Genomic DNA, 17,811 nt, shown 5'->3' on the forward strand with positions numbered 1-17,811 from the left:
AAAAATGTGAGTCCTCCAATTTTGTTCTGCTTTTTCAACATGTTTTTGACTACTTAAGAACCTTTACCCTTCCAAATAAAGATCAGGACTGGCTTTTCTGTTTCTGCAAAGGAGGCTGGTCGAATTTTGATTGGGACTGTGTTGAATCTGAGATCATTTGGGGTAGAATTAACGTCTTAAACATATCTCATCATCCAATCTATGACTATGGATGTTCTTTCCATTTATTTAGATCTTCTATGATGTCTTTAACAAAATTTTGTAGTTTTCTGTGTATAATTCTTACATCCTTGGTTAAATTTATTTTTATATATTTGATTATTTTAGTTACCATTGTAAATGGATTTTTTTCTTGATTTCCTCCTCATCTTGCTCATTACTAGTGCATAGAAATGCTGTTGATTTTTCCATGTTAATCTTGCACTCACCACTTTGTTGAATTAATTTGTTAGCTCTAGTAATTTGTGGTTGATTTTTAAGCACTTTATATATGTAGGATCATGCTATCTGTAAATATTGAAAGTTTCACTGTTTCATTTCTAATTTGGATGTCTTTTATTTCTTTTTCTTGCCTAATTTCTCTGGCTAGAACTTTCAGATTGTTGAATAACAGTGGTAGCAGTGGACATCTTTTTAGTTTAACAAAGCTTTCAGAATGAAACACACCACAGACTGATTGGCTTTCAATAAGGGGAATAGTTCATTAAAAATATATAGTTCTTCAGAGGAAAGGCAGCTAGCTTTCATTTGATGTTCTCTGATCCATGGGAAGGCACATGGTGATGTCTGCTGGCTTTCTCTCCTGACTTCTGGGTTTCCATGGCTTTCTCCAGGGTGATTCTGCTCTGCATCTCCAAACATCTGGGCTGAGCTGCAAGTACTGAGATGAGGTATGCTGCACTGTTTGGGCTGGGCTTGGTTGAGCTCTCTTCTGACCTCTCTCTTTAATGCCTCCAGCTAATTAAATTAAATGTCACTCATTGTAGAAGGCACTTCCCTTAGCCGACTGCAGATGTAATCAGCCATAGATGAATTTCACATGCTAATGATTCACATTTACAGCAACACAATTAGGCACCATCACCTGGCCAAGTTGGCACCTGAACCTAACTATCACAGCATCCTTATCTTGTGCCTGACCTTATAGAGAAAGCCATTTAACGTTCGCTATTGAATATGATATTAGCAGTAGGTTTTCCATATATGTCTTTATCATGGTGAGGAAGTTTCCTTCTACTCCTATTTTGTTAAGTGTTTTATCAGAAGCTGATGCTTGATTTTATCAAATGCTTTTTCTACATCAGTTGAAATGATCATGTGTTTTTCCCCCTTCATGTTGTTAATGTGATTCACTACCTTAATTGATTTTCTTACATTGAACCACCTTTGTACACTTGGGAAAAATCCCACTTGATCATGTTGTACAATTCTTTTAAAATGCTTCTGGATTTGATTTGCTAGTATTTTGTTGAGGATTTTTGCATCTGTATTCATAAGAGTAATTGGTCTGTAGCTTTATTTTCTTGTAGTATTGTAAATACTATTTTATCTGGCTTTGGTATTAGGATGATGTTGGCTTCATAAAATGAGTTAGGTAGTATTCCTTCCACTTTGATTTTTTGGAACAGTTTGAACAGGTATTAATTCTTCTTGGAATGTTTGGTAGAATTCACCCGTGAAGCCACCTGGTTCTGGAATTTTCTTTCTTGGGAGGGTTTTGATGACTGATTCAATCTTTTTCCTTTAATTGATCTGTAGAGATATTCTATTCTTCTGCAGTCAGTGAAGTTTGATTGTGTATTTCTGAGAATTTGTCCATTTCATCCAGGTTCTCTAACTTGTTGGCATATGGTTGTTTGTGGTATCCACTTATGATCCTTTTTATTTCTGTGGAGTCATAGTAATGCCTACCTTCTCATTTCTGAGTTTATTTGTATCTTCTCTCTTTTTTCTTTGTTAGTCTAGCTAACAGTTTTCCAATTTTATTGATCCTTTAAAAGAACCAACTTTTGCTTTTGTTAATTCTCTATTTTTAGTCTCAATTTTATTTATTTCTGCTTCAATCTTTGCTATTTCTTTTTCTTCTGTTTGCATTGTGGTTAGTTTGCTGTTCTATTCTAGTTCCTCCAGGTGCACAGCTACGTCTTTTAATTTAGCCCTTTCATGTTTTTAAATATAAACATTTAGGGCTAAACATTTCTCTCTCAGCACTGCCTTCACTACATCCTTCAAGATTTGATATGTTGTATTCTCATTTTCATTTGTCTCAAGATATTTATTTGTCTCCCTTGTAATTTCTTCTTTGACCCATTGATTGTTCAATAGTATGCTATTTATTTACCTCCATGAATTCTCTGCTTGTTGTTGATTTCCAGTTTAATTTCATTGTGGTCAAGAAGGTGATGTATAATGTTGATCTTTTACAATTTATTGAAACTTGTTTTGTGACACAAAATATTGCCTTTCCTGGAGAATGACCCATGTGCACTTGAGAGGAATACATATCTCACTGTTTTGGGGTACAATGTTCTTTAAATGTCTTTAAATGTTTAAGGTCAAGTTGTTTTATCATATTATTCAAGTCCTCTGTTTCCTTATTGAAATTCTGCCTGGAGAGTCTACCTATTGATGAAGGTGGTGTACTTAAGTCTCCACTAATATTGTAGACATGTCTATTTCTCCCTTCGGTTTTGCCAGTGTTTGCATAATATATTTTGGGGCAGCTTGATGAGGCTGTATATATATTTATGATTATTATTTCTTCTTGATGGATTGACTCTTTCATTAATGTATATTGTCCTTTGTTGCCATATATAAGGGTTTGGGACTTAAAATATTAGTATATTAGCATATATTAGCATAGCTATCCCAATTCTTTTTGGCTATTATTTACATGGAATATCTTTTTCCATCCTTTTAATTTCAATCTATTTGCATCTTTGGACATAAGGTTTGTCTTTTGTAGACAACATGTAGTTGCATCATGCTTTTTAAAAAATCCATTCTGTCAATCTGTGTCTTTTGATTAGGAAGTTTAATTCGTTAATATTAGGTGTTATTACTGTAAAGGCAGTACTAACAATTTTACCCTTTGGTTTTATATGTCAAATTTCTTTTTGGTATATTTTGCTTTATTGGACTCTCCTTTTCTTTATAGTTGATCTTTTGTGATTTTCTGATTGACCTCTTTCTCATTTCTGTTTTTGTATATTTAAAGTATACTTTGTTTCACATGGTTACCCTGGGGGTTTGTATTATATAACATACATCTATAACCTGCTAATTTGAGCAGATACCAACTTGTCTTCAGTATCATACATGTTCTATGCTCCCTTATGCCTCTGTTTACCCTTTTTATATTGTTTTTGTCCTATATTACCTCTTCTTATTTCACATGTCCATTATCAGGAAATATGGCTTTTTCTTGTTCAATCGTATTTTGATTCTTATGGGGATTGGCCAGTTGAGTTACATGGTGAGGGTTTAGTACTATAGGTTTCTGAATTTGCCCTTCTAGTTACATTTGCTGAAGATCTTCCCTTTACTCTAAGCTACTCTCTTCCATTTTTCCATTCAACCTGAAGAACTCCCTTTAGTATTCTTGTAGGACAAGTTTTTGTAGATGAATTCTGTTTCCATTATCTGTGAGTATTTTAAACTCTCCCCCATTTTTTTTTACATGGGGAGGCACTGGGAATAGAACTCAGGTCTCTCGCATGGCAGGCATGAACTCTGCCTGCTGAGCCACCATGGCCTGCCCTCCCTCAGTTTTGAAGGACAGTTTTCTCAGATAATAAAATTTTGGTTGGCATTTTTGTTTCTCTTTCAGTACCTTAAAGTATGTGATACCACTGTTTTCTTGCTTCTGCAGTTTATGATGAGGAATCAGCAGTTCATCTTATTGAGGAGTGTCTCATAATAGTTCTAATAAAGTTTATATCTTTTGAAGTATGTTGTGCTTCTTCTGTGTGTGCATTTGTGTCTTTCCTAGGATTTGGGAATTTTCAGGCCATTATTTCCTAAAATATGCTCTCTGCCCCTTTTCTGTTCTCCTTCTGGGACAGCCATGATGTGTATGTTTGTACACTTTGTGCTGTCACTTACATCCCTGAGACACTGCTCAATGTTTTCTATTGTTTTCTTTATCTGCTCTACTGACTGTATGATTTTGATTGTCCTGTCTTCGATTTAAAGAATTCTTTTTTATACCTGTTTAAACTTTCTCTTGTGTGCCTCCAGTGTATTTTTAATATAAATTAATATTTAATATTGTGCCTTTCATGTCCATAATTTCTGAGGTGCTTCTTTTTAAGCTTTTAATTCTTCTTTATGCACACAAATTGTCTTCTTAGTATGCACTTCATCTGTATATCCACTATTATTTTATAAACATTCATATTTTTCTTCATTTCCTTGAATTGATTTGGGAGATTCATTTTAACTTCTGTGATCAGTTGTTCTAAATTCTGTGTCCTCTCTTGCAGTTTTAATTTGTTCCTTGGACTGAGCCATGCTTTTCTTTCTTGGTGTGGCTAATAATTTTTTTCCCCTGATACCTGGAAATCTGATTTTTGTGTGTGTGTGTGTTAACTCTGAAGGTTAATTTCTCCCTCTTGACTAGGATTTTACTGTTCATGACTTTATGTTAAGGCTCTTTTTTAAACTTAATCCAACTTATGCTGGACCTTTAGAGTAGCCTAAATTTTACTGTTAAGATTTCTCAGCTGTCTGATACCTAATTCTTGCCCTAGATATGTGGTACAATTTTTAAGATTACCCTTTTGGCATGCAATTGAGCCAACTCCAGGAGAAAGCTTCAGTTCTTGCTTATCCTCCAGGATCTTGATCCCTTTTGTTTGTTTTTGTGCATAATTTTCTCCCCAGCACCGGTGATTTGTTTCAATTCTCTTCCTTACCCACTGTTACCTTTTTTTTTTTTAAATTTTTTTATTAATCAAAAAAAAGAAAAGAAATTAACACAACATTTAGAAATCATTCCATTCTACAAATGCACTCAGTAATTCTTAGTATCATCACATAGATGTATGATCATCATTTCTTAGTACATTTTCATCGATTTAGGAAAAGAACTAGCAAAACAGCAGAAAAAGATATAGAATGTTAATATAGAGAAGAGAATTAAAATAATAATACTAATAATATGTATATATATATAAAAAGGAAAAAGAAAAAAAACAAAAACAAAAGATACAAACACACAAACAAACAAACAAAAAACCATATTTCAGGTGCAGCTTCATTCAGTGTTCCAACATAGTTACATTACACTTAGGTATTATTGTGCTGTCCATTTTTGAGTTTTTGTATCTAGTCCTGTTGCACAGTCTGTATCCCTTCAGCTCCAATTACCCATTATCTTACCCTGTTTCTAACTCCTGCTGGTCTCTGTTACCAATGATATATTCCAAGCTGATTCTCGAATGTCGGTTCACATCAGTGGGACCTTACAGTATTTGTCCTTTAGTTTTGGGCTAGACTCACTCAGCATAATGTTCTCTAGGTCCATCCATGTTATTACATGCTTCATAAGTTTAGTCTGTCTTAAAGCTGCATAATATTCCATCGTAGGTATACGCCACAGTTTGTTTAGCCACTCGTCTGTTGATGAACATTTTGGCTGTTTCCATCTCTTTGCAATTGTAGATAATGCTGCCATAAACACTGGTGTGCAAATGTCCGTCTGTGTCTTTGCCCTTAAGTCCCTTGAGTAGATACCTAGCAGTGGTATTGCTGGGTCGTAATCCATTCTGCCATTCTATGTCTTTTGATTGGGAAATTCAGTCCATTAATTTTTAGTATTATTACTGTTTGGATAATATTTTCCTCTACCATTTTGGCTTTTGTATTATATATATCATATCTGATTTTCCTTCTTTCTACACTTTACTCCATACCTCTCTCTTCTGTCTTTTCATATCTGACTCTAGTGCTCCCTTTAGTATTTCTTGCAGAGCTGGTCTCTTGGTCACAAATTCTCTCAGTGACTTTTTGTCTATAAATGTTTTAATTTCTCCTTCATTTTTGAAGGACAATTTTGCTGGATATAGGAGTCTTGGTTGGCAGTTTTTCTCTTTTAGTAATTTAAATATATCATCCCACTGTCTTCTAGCTTCCATGGTTTCTGCTGAGAAATCTACACATAGTCTTATTGGGTTTCCCTTGTATGTGACAGATTGTTTTTCTCTTGCTGCTTTCAAGATCCTCTCTTTCTCTTTGACCTCTGACATTCTAACTAGTAAGTGTCTTGGAGAACACCTATTTGGGTCTATTCTCTTTGGGGTGCGCTGCACTTCTTGGGTCTGCAAATTTAGGTCTTTCATAAGAGTTGGGAAATTTTCAGTGATAATTTCTTCCATTAGTTTTTCTCTTCCTTTTCCCTTCTCTTCTCCTTCTGGGACACCCACAACACGTATATTTGTGCGCTTCATATTGTCATTCAGTTCCCTGATCCCCTGCTCAAGTTTTTCCATTCTTTTCCCTATAGTTTCTGTTTCTTTTTGGAATTCAGATGTTCCATCCTCCAGTTCACTAATTGTAGCTTCTGTCTCTTTAGATCTACCATTGTTGGTATCCATTGTTTTTTCCATTTTTTCTTCTTTGTCCTTCACTCCCATAAGTTCTGTGATTTGTTTTTTCAGATTTTCTATTTCTTCTTTTTGTTCAGCCAATGTCTTCTTCATGTCCTCCCTCAATTTATTGATTTGGTTTTTGAAGAGTTTTTCCATTTCTGTTCGTATATTCAGCATTAGTTGTCTCAGCTCCTGTATCTCATTTGAACTATTGGTTTGTTCCTTTGACTGGGCCATATCTTCAATTTTCCGAGCGTCATCCATTATTTTCTGCTGGTGTCTGGGCATTTGATCAGATTTCCCTGGGTGTGGGACCCAGCTGGTTGAAAGCTTTTTCTGTGAAATCTCTGGGCTCTGTTTTTCTTTTCCTGCCCAGTAGGTGGCGCTCGTGGCGCTCGTCTGTCTGCATGGCAGTCGGCCCGGGAAACCGCGCGTGGAGGCGGGGGTCACTGGCCGCCGTGGCTTGGGAGAGTGCCGGTCCTAATTGCCCAGCTGGCCCGAAACGCCAAGCGTGATGGGAGGGCCCCGCTATCCAACGTTCCCAGTCAGACTGGGGAGCCACGTGCGTGGAGGGGACCCCAGTTGCCAGCCGCCCCGGCCGGGAAAACGCGCGCCCCTCGGGTATCTCACCACAGCAGATTCTCCCTGCCCGTTCAGCTGTTCCAGAATGGGGTACGCTGTCTTTTTGGTCTCTGTCGTGACTCCGGGAGCTGTTTCGTATTGTTTCTATTTCTTTAGTTGCTTTTCTGGAGGAGGAACTAAGACCCGCGCGTCTTACTAAGCCGCCATCTTCTCCGGAAGTCCCCACTGTTACCTTTTATTTATACTTTTCAGTTCCTGGATCCATCCTGTCATACAGCAGTTCAGTGCCCCTCCTCTTTTTTTCTGTGAGGCTCTTCTGCTTCTGGTTTCTTCCCTTTTAGGTTATCCCATCTTGGCCCCAGATGGGGTCAATATGTGTATTGCATTTAATTGTCATTATATCTCTAGTTTCTCTTTCTTTTTAAATTTTAGCCATGGAACATACATTCAACACAAATCTTCACATCCAGCTCTTCCAAGCATAATGTTCTGCGAGCTTAGTCACATTTAAAGTGTTGCAGTCCTCTCATCACTATCTGTTTTGGTTTGCTAAAGCTGCCAGAAGGCATTACATCAGAAATGGATTGGCTTCTACAATGGGGTTTATTAACTTACAATTTTCAGTTCTTAGGCTGTGAAAGTGTTCCAACTCAAGGCATGATCAGGATAATACTTGGACTCTCAAGACAGATTACCAGCATCCAGGACACCTCTGTCACATGGGAGGGCACATGACCATTGTCTGTGGTCCTTCTCTCCTGGGTTTCATTGTTCCAACTTCTGGCTGTGTGTTTCTTTCTTTTAGCTTCCATCCTTATTAGCTTCTCCAGGGCTTTTCTCTTTGAGCTTCACTTAATTTCATCTCTTAGCTTCTGTATGTGTTTTATCCTCTTATAAAGGCATTCAGCAAGAGGATCAAGACCCATTCTGAATGAAGAAGTTCACAGCTGAATTGAAATAACATTTGAAGACATTTGTGCATTATCTTAGTTTGCTAATGCTGCTGGAATGCAATATACCAGGAATGGGTTGGCTTTTATGAAGGGGTTGTATTAAGTTGCAGGTTTACAGTTGTAAGGCCTTAAAAATATCCAAACTAAAACATCCAGAGAGATATACCCTGATTCTGAAGAAAGGGCTGGTTGGCATCTGGGTTTCCTCTGTCACATGGGAAGACATGTGGCCAGCATCTGCTGGTTCTTATTCCTGGTTCCATTACTTCCATCTTCTGATTGCAGTGGCTTCCTCTTTAAGTGTTTGTGATCCTTCATTTAGTTTCTCTGGGTCAAAACTCTGGATTCTGGCTTGCTTAGCATCTTATGGGAAGGCACATGTCAATATCTCCAAGCATCCATATCTAAGCATCTTCTTTCTCTGTTGACACTCCAAGCATCCAAATGTCTGTATCTATGCCAGCTATGAGCTTTTTTCAAAATTTTTTCCCTTTTAAAGGACTCCAGGAAAGTAATCAAGACCCATCTTGAATGGGCAGAGTCACATCTCCATCTAATCACGGGTGTGTCACATCTCCGTGGAAATAACCTAATCAAGAGGTTTCACCCTAAACAATAGGTCTAGCCCCACCAGATTGGATTAGAAAAAGAATATGGCTTTTTTACATAACAGTTTCAAACTATTACAGGCATGGAAAGATTAAATGTCATAGCAGCCCCATATTGGAAGATGCTAAATACAAAAAAATGTAAGTCCACTCTGAGAGAGATGCAAGTTCATAAAACAGTAATTTTAGAGGGGAGGTTTGGAAATTTAGCTTTCCTGAGATGAAAGGTTCTCTGGAAGGGATCCCTTTCCTATTATTCTTTTATTTTGTCTTTAAACTTCATTCTAGAGAGTTGCCTTAAAAAGAAAACTCACAGTTTAATAATAAGATATCTTAGCAGCATAAATAGAAACAGAAATTCTATTTCCTATTATACAAGTTTACACAAGAGGAAGGGACTAGGACTATTATTCTACTTATAAGTATCTTGAATCTTACTCTAGAAACAGATCAGCTTGATATATTACCAGGGATTTTTGAGATAATTTGAATCACTGGATGTTTTTTGTAAAACATGTAGGGACTCCCTGAACTTAGAAGATGTTCCTCTCTCCTTGAGAGAGAGAGGGGAAATTCCTGTCCTCACCGTAAAACAGTTTACAATCTATATGCCAGAACCACATAGAGAAGTAGAAACAACATGAATTGCAATTTAATGAATAAATTTAATAAATTGTCAGTTTGGGCTTGACAGACGCCTTGGCTATGAAGGTAAAATATTGAGTTGATATAAATGTTACATAATCAAGGCTGACCTGAGTCTGACTGGGAGGTCACTAAAGTCTGCCTATGAGGGTACCCTCTTCTGGTCTGGGATATATTCTTATTCATTGTTGCCTTCTCCTCTTTAACTTCTCAGGTGCTTCAAATCTTCCAGCTTCTTCCCTTGGATATTTACTGTGAAGATGACTGATGAAACTTGAAGAGTGCCCTCTATTAAATACTGCTTTTCCTAAAGGGGACAAGCTTTAAGCTAATATGCAAGTTTCAGATGTAGAATTCCAGGCATTAGCATGAAAAATAAGGAAAAGTTTGGAGGTTAGGCTCTTCTCTCCTGCACAGAATACAGGTAACTTGGCATCTCTTCCCTAAAAACGTCTTTAGACTTTTTGATTCTTTGGGTATGGATCCCAGCAAGTCACCTCCATTTTCTCATTCAGATTTCTTTTAAGGAGCATAGTTTCCAGCATAGGGCAGGATGTCCTTCAGAGGGTATCACCAGAGAGTATAAGAGGAAAAGAAAGAAGTTGGGTTGAATGTTTGAAAAGGTGGGAAGAGTAGATTAACACATGCAGAAGAAACAATAAAGAAGACCTTGAAATATGGTTGGGACTTGCAATTTCAAAGAATTGTGTAAAGAAGAGTGGAAGGTACAAACACCCACACACAGCCTAGGTACAAAACACTCCATCTGCTGACTGCCCTTACCATTCACCCTCTCCCCCCTGCCAGTCTGTCTCCTCGATACTTTCTGTTGTGCTTTGTTCTGCTTTCAGTACAGTCTAATCAGGCTGTATGTGTCTAATTTCATTCTTCAGTATACTCTCGAGTGAGCCTGGAGAGAACTTGCTGCTGGCTTATTTCTCCAAGGCTCAAAATTACTACATTCCTAGTGCTGGGAGGGTGTGCTTGTGGGCAGATGCTTGGAGTGAGAGTATAGAAGAAAACCGGAGAAAAGTTGTAACCTTTAAGAATCTCTTTACTTGAACCTGTTAGCTTCTGCAGCTTTGAACATTAGAGAAGGGTTTTTTAAATCTGTAATTGTGGTGAATTTGCAAAGATGGTTCTCTGTATCCTTTCAGATGAATCATTACACTTTCTGCTTGAATGTCTCATTGTAAAGGAAGAGCATGAAGAATCTGAAATTCACAGTTTAATAAATTAATCACTCTCTGGAGTGTAAAAGGCATCTTCATTTAAAATTTCTAAGATCAGAGATAATTAATCTCCATCCATCCAGTGGTCAGATGCCCTGATTTCCAGAGGTTGATCCAATGCTTGATTTTCCTTTGTGGTTCATGAGGAAAACACACAGAAAGATCTGGAAGACACAAAATAGGAGAAACATTTGTTCATCTTCTGGTCCCTTCACCTCCAAATAACCTGTTGCCATAAAAAAGGTCATGATTATTGTTTCAATTGTTTGACTGTGCATTGTGATGGACATTTTACATATGTTAACACATTAAAGCCTCAAAATGATTCATTTACAAATACTTTTATGGACATAATCACTCCCAAATGAAAGGGACATTTCCCATCACAGTCCTTACGTCAAGAGTTCATACTTCCTTCATCTCATGTATTGTTGCCTTTCCTTCAGGGGAGAGAGCATTAAATAGACAGACTTTTCCCTAGAATGTTTTGGTTTTGTTTTATTACAAATGTGCATGTATGTTGCATAATTTAGTGTGGCAGAGCATAACTTAGTGTCTGTGGAGGAATGGGGAGGAATCACATGCAGGTAAAAAGTAACATAGGATGACAACTTAGCAGCCTCACAGCTAAATATACCATTAAAATATTTTAGCCCAAATAAAAGTTTTAATTTACTTCATAAACTGAGAACATGGAAGTGGACTTTTATTAAATAGCTACAACAAACAGGGAAAATGGAGAAAAGTTTGGTTCCAAATTCATATTATGGGCAATTAGGGGAAAGAAAGGTATCTAAGGTAGAAACAATGTATTGCTTTCAAGGGCTACAAGGTCATTTCCATTTTTACCACTGTATTAGTTAGGGTTCTCTAGAGAAACAGAATCAACAGGGAACATTCGCAAATGTAATATTTATAAAAGTGTCTCATGTGACCATGGGAAAGCAGAGTCCAAAATCTGCAGGGCAGGCTGTGAAGCCCATGATTCTGATGGATGGTCTGGATGAACTCCACAGGAGAGGCTCACCAGCTGAGACAGGAAGAGCCTGTCTCTTCTGAATCCTCCTTAAAAGCCTTCCAGTGATCAGATTAAGCATTTCTCGTTTCAAAAGACACTCTCCTTTGGCTGATTACAAATGGTACCAGCTGTGGATGCAGCTGACATGATCATGATCTAATTCTATGAAATGTTCTCATTGCAACAGACAGGCCAGCACTTGCCCAACCAGACAAACAGGTACCACCACTTGGTCAAGTTGACACATGAACCTGACCATGACAACCACCATGCATAGCAATAGAATGAACAACCTTGGGCAAACATGCAAATCTTAGGATGCATTCTTAGAAGCATGCAAAGTCAAAGCCTTGCACATTTTAATGACTTTTGAAACATATTGTCAAAGTGACCTTCAGGAGGACAGTCATAATTTATGTTTTTATCAATAGTTCATGAGAAGGCCTATTTTCCTATACTTTTATTAGTAGTCAGTATTATTGTTACTTTTAACAATTGCCTTTTTAGTGTAAAAAATTTCTCATTGTTTTATTTTCATTTCTTTGATTAGTAGGGCCATTGAATATTTTCTTATGAAATTATGGCTATTTGTATTTCTTCTTTTGTAAACTACTTGTTTATGATGTGTTCATTTTTCTATTGGTTTGTTCATCTTTTTCTAATTTGGTTTGTAAGGTACATTTATATAAACTACCATATGCACTGAACATATGAATGCATTTTCTCCTGGATTAACAGCTATCCTTTACTTTTCTTTAAGGTGTGTTTCTCATGTAGATTTTAACACTAGTGTGGTCAAATGTGTCATATCTTTGTGATTTTGCTTTTAATGTTTAAGAGTACTGTATTAGTTAGGGTTCTCTAGAGAAACAGAATCAACAGGGAACACTTGCAAATATAAAATTTATGAAAGTGTCTCACGTGACCGTAGGAACGCAGAGTCCAAAATCCACAGGGCAGGCTGCGAAGCCGATGACTCCAATGGATGGCCTGGATGAACTCCACAGGAGAGGCTCACCAGCCAAAGCAGGAATGGAACCTGTCTCCTTTGAATCCTCCTTAAAAGGCTTCCCATGATTAGATTTAGCATCACTAACTGCAGAAGACACTCCCCTTTGGCTGATTACAAATGGAATCAGCTGTGGATGTAGCTGATGTGATCATGGCCTAATCCTATGAAATGTCCTCTTTGAAACAGACAGGCCAGCGCTTGCCCAATCAGATGAACAGGTATCACAACTTGGCCAAGTTGACACCTGTCCCTAACCATGACAAGTACATAGTTCTTTTCTACTATAAGATTACATATATGCATATATTTTCAAATTGCCATCTAATCCTATATATATACTTTTTTAGCATATAATACCTCACTTGTAACTTGCTTTATTTTGTACAGTGTATGCCTGTTTCTTGATTATATAGAGGGAGAAAGAGGTCCCTAAATAAATCCAGAGAGAATTTGGGAGAAAAATAAGGTGTTCTAATTCCTAACAACTAGATTGTGGCATTTATATGCATTGTGTAAACATGCTAGCATTTCTCACTTTTGCAAATCCATGAGACTAGAAGTTGGGCTCTACCTTGTTGAGCAAGCTGCATTATTTTAGAAAGACAGCTTGAGCCCCATTTAATTTCTTTCTTGGTGTGCTTACCTTCTATACAGAAAAAAGTATTCTTAGGTAAAAACACTATTATTTTTGTTTTTATATTTAGACAAGAAGAAATAGAAATTGAAGGAGTTTTTTACCTTTATTAAAAATGCAATATATATTGTCTCCATTTATTCATTCATTCACTGAGTATTTCAAAAATCCTACTATGTCCCAGTATTTTTCTAAGTGATGGGAGTCAGAGCAGCAAACTCGTCAGATAGTGCCTCACCTCTGAAGTGATAAATTCTCAATTTGAGAGAGAGGAGGCATGAAAAAAATGTCAAAACACACAAATGAATGCCATAATTTCAGATAAAGATGAGAGAAGATGGGAGAGGCTACCATGTGCATTTTCCATATGATAGAAAAGCCAAACACCACAGATTGCAGGTAGTCAACCCCAGAGTGCTATAGACTTCTGGGAGAAAAATTGCCTTGATGGCATTTAGAGGCTTGGGCTTATCCTTCCCTCAAAACCATGAGCCAATAAATTTTGGTTGTTTAAACCAATCATTGCATAGTAATTGCTTCAGCAGCCAGGAAACTAAAGCAGATACGTTGCATGAAGAATGTGAAATTTTGTGATGTGTTAGAGGGTGTCTTGTGTGTGGAAGTGCTCCTTAAAATGGATGCTTAGAGAGGTGGCATTAGAGCTGGGACTTGTATGAGAAAGTGCCATGTAAAAATATGGTGGTGGGATGCTCTAGGCATAAGAAGTCACTGTGATAAGGAGTGTGGTTTGTCTGAGAAACAGAAAAATACTAGTGTGATATGAGAAGAGTCAGTAAAGGGGAAAGAGGTAGAAGAGGAAGATGGAGAGGCAGGTGGGTGCCATATCTTCTAGGTAATGGGATAAGATTTGGATTTTACCTTAAGCGAAATGAGAAACTAGTTGAGAATGTTTGTTCAGTTGTTTTTTGTCTGTTTTAAGAAGAGGAACATAATACATTTTATATCTACTGACTACCCTTACCACACACCTTCTCCCCCTGCCAGTCTGTCTTCTCGATACTTTCTATTGTGATTTGTTATGCTTTCAATACAGTCTAATCAGGCTGCATGTGTCTGATTTCAATCTTTGATATACTCTCTAATGAGACTAGAGAGGACTTTTTGCTATCTTATTTCTCCAAGGCTCAAAATTACTACCTTCCTGGTGCTGGAAGGGTGTGTTTGTGGGTGGATGCTTGGAGTATAGCAAAATTGCAGTATAGACAATGGATTTAGTGGGACAGAAGTGAAAGCAGAGACTGACTAAGAAGCTACTGGTAGAGTCCAACACTAGAAACAAAGAAATGTGGGCAGGTTCTGGAATTAGTTCACACAGAATGGACAGGACTTGTGAATGGGTGAGAAATGAGAGTGAAAGAAAGAGAAATCAAGAAAGACTGCTAGGTTTTATCTTGAGCTATTGAGTGGAGGTCGTGTCTGAGAGAAGAACCAGTTTGACTGGGAAAATCAAGGTTTCTAGAATGTTAAGTTTAAGATCTTTATTAGATACCAGTAGAGAGATCAGCAAACTGAGCTATAAGTGTTGATCTTGGCAAACAAATCAAAGCTGGAGATGTAAGGCAAGCTATATTGGTATTTTCATTAAAACCGAGGCCATGATACTAGCTGATTTCCATTGGCAAAGGGAGAAAGAGTCTGAGAAACGCCCAGATATCTGTAGTATCATGATAAGGAGACTAACAAAGCTTGCAGTGCTTGGCTATCCAGGAGAGGATGCTCTTGCAGAAGAAATCCCTTCCCCTTTTTGACTATCCATTGTTGGAGAAGTATACCGGTAACTATGAGGAATGGTGTGAAGAATATGGCTGGAGAAGCCTCCATTTTCGAATATGAACACTCAATGCCCCTCCTTGCCTAAGGTACAGTTATGGATGGATGCCATGGGTCATTTAGTCTCTAGCAGTTTGGAGAGTTATGTTTTCATATCTTATGACCTAGGGAAGCACTCTCTTCTTCTCCAAAACCTTACACAGGGCATCTTTTATCTCTTTGTTCCTCAAACTGTAAATGAGAGGATTCAGCATGGGGATCACCAGAGAATAGAACACAGATACCATCTTGTCCCTGTCGAGTGAATAGCTGGAGCTGGGTCGGAGGTACATGAAAAGTGCTGTCCCAAACAGTAGAGTAACCACCATTAGGTGTGAGGCACATGTGCTGAAGGCTTTCCATCGGCCTTCCAATGAGTGGATCTTCAAGACAGCAGCCACTATGTAACTGTAGGAGACAAGGAGGATGAGAAATGATGTCCCCCCCACAGCCACCACCATGAGGAAGTTCACCAATTGACTTAGGAAGGTGTCAGAGCACGAAAGTGCCAGGACTGGTGGGAGATCACAGAAGAAGTGGTTGATGACGTTGGGTCCGCAGAAATGGAGCTGAAATATGGAGTTGGCCTGGATCAGGGAGCTCAGGAAGCCACCAACATATGCCCCAACCACCATGCAGGTACAGAGCCCATGGGTCATGATAGTGGTGTAGAGCAGGGGGCTGGAGATGGCTGCGTATCAGTCGTATGCCATAGCAGTCAGGAGGCAGCACTCAGTTAGACCCGTGCCGACAAAGAAGAAAAACTGAGCAGCACAGCCAATGAATGATATGGTCTTCTGGTTCCTGAAGAAGTCAGTGAGCATCTTAGGAGCCACTGTGGAAGAGTAGCAGATGTCAACGAAGGACAAGTTACTGAGGAAGAAGTACATGGGTGTGTGCAGATGAGAGTCGCCTCTGATCAGAAAGATAAGGGCCAGATTCCAGGCCAGGGTCATGAGGTAGATGCCTAGGAAAGTCGCAAAGAGAGGAGCCTGCAGTTCTGTGTGGTCTGTGAATCCCAGGAGGATGAACATGGCCACTGATGAGCTGTTCCAGGTCTTGGCTATGGACATGTTTCCCAAGGTCCACAAGGGCAAGAAGCAGACCTGGGATAATAATGCCAATCCACATTAGAGATGGTGTTAACAATTACAAAATGCCTGGCGTGGGGAAGAGGATTTCACAGGGCTGAAACTTTATGCAAAGATTCTATTTCTTTCAGTAGCTTTCTTTCTCTCTCTCTTGAAGAAAGCAATTATTGTCACTGTCTTAAATATTTAGGCAGTATACTGTAGTTGATATAGGCTTAAATTTTGGATTCAAACTCCTTAGAATCAACTGCTGCTTTCACCATTTACTAGCTGCCACTTTGAGTGAGATATCTAACTTTTCTAGGACTTTCCTTATCTTTAAACTAGAATGACTGTACCTATTTTACAGGTGTGTTTTAAGAATTAAACAAGACAGTAAGTGTAAAGCAACTGATATATAGTAAATTCCGAGTGAAAGTTATTTTTTAAGACATTCTGCATGTCCCAGATGAGTCAGATTAATCCCTGAAATAATGATTTCCCTATTTTACAGAAGCCTAAATACCATATAACAACAACAACAACAACAAAACACCAGTGTTTCTGGTTGGTTCATTGCTTGATTAAGCTATGTAGTTATGAAACGCTCAATCAGAATGTTTTAACTTCACAGAATTAAGCCAAATGTCTATAGAAATGCTCTTCCTTGTCAAATATTAGATCTGAATGTGCCAGTGTAGCTCCAATTTCAGATTTATCTTCAGTCTGAGCTCTAAATTATTCAATTGTTTAAACTGTGGGTACTGCATCTAGCCCGACTGAGCTCAAAGCCCAGCTTCATTTTTTAGTAGATGTGTGATTTTGAGTAGGTCACTTGAAATGTCTGTGTCTGTTTCCTTATTTTTAAATTTATAGATAACAATAGCACTTCTTTTTTAAGATACCATTTCTCTCTTTCCCTTATCTATCATCTAAGTATCTATCACCATTCTATCTATCTATCTATCTATCTATCTATCTATCTATCTATCTATCTATCTATCTATCTATCTATCTATCTATCCATCCATTCATCTATCCATCCATCTGTCCATCTATCTATCCATTTATCCATCTATCTATCCATCTGTCTATGTATCTATCTATCTATCTATCTATCTATCTATCTATCTATCTATCTATCTATCTATCCATCTATCCATCTATCTATCAATCTGTCCATCTATCTATCCATCTATCCATCTGTCCATCTATCTATCCGTCTGTCCATCTGTTCATCTATCTATCTATCTGTCCATATATCTATCTATTCACCTGTCTATCTATCTACCTGTCTATCCATGTGTCCATCTATCTATCCATCTTTCTATCTATCCATCTGTCAATCTATCTATCTGTCTGTCTATCATCTATCTATCTATCTATCTATCTATCTATCTATCTATCTATCTATCTTTCTATCTATCTATCTGACCATCTACTTATCATCTCATTTAGAACATGCCTGACTCATAGTAAGTGCTCTATAATTGTTTTTTTTATTATAATTATTATTTAAAACTTAATTTACACAGAACCCTCAATCAAATTCTTTGAATTTGTAATGCACAAAGCAATTTTTAGGGTTAGTGACTTTATCCCTTGCAGTTCACATTGGTAAAAATTCCCATCACCCC

General features: G+C 37.8%; 1 protein-coding gene across 1 annotated transcript; it reads right to left on the bottom strand.

Annotated features, from left to right (window-relative positions):
• Positions 1-15,229: 15,229 nt before the first annotated feature.
• On the bottom strand, positions 15,230-16,177 carry LOC143645545 (olfactory receptor 5A1-like). Its single transcript, XM_077114841.1, is given in 1 exon segment — positions 15,230-16,177. A coding segment is annotated over 1 exon segment (948 nt).
• Between the last annotated feature and the right edge of the window lie 1,634 nt (positions 16,178-17,811).

The sequence above is a fragment of the Tamandua tetradactyla genome, chromosome 9 (genome assembly GCF_023851605.1).
Source record: "Tamandua tetradactyla isolate mTamTet1 chromosome 9, mTamTet1.pri, whole genome shotgun sequence".
Lineage (NCBI taxonomy): Eukaryota > Metazoa > Chordata > Mammalia > Pilosa > Myrmecophagidae > Tamandua > Tamandua tetradactyla.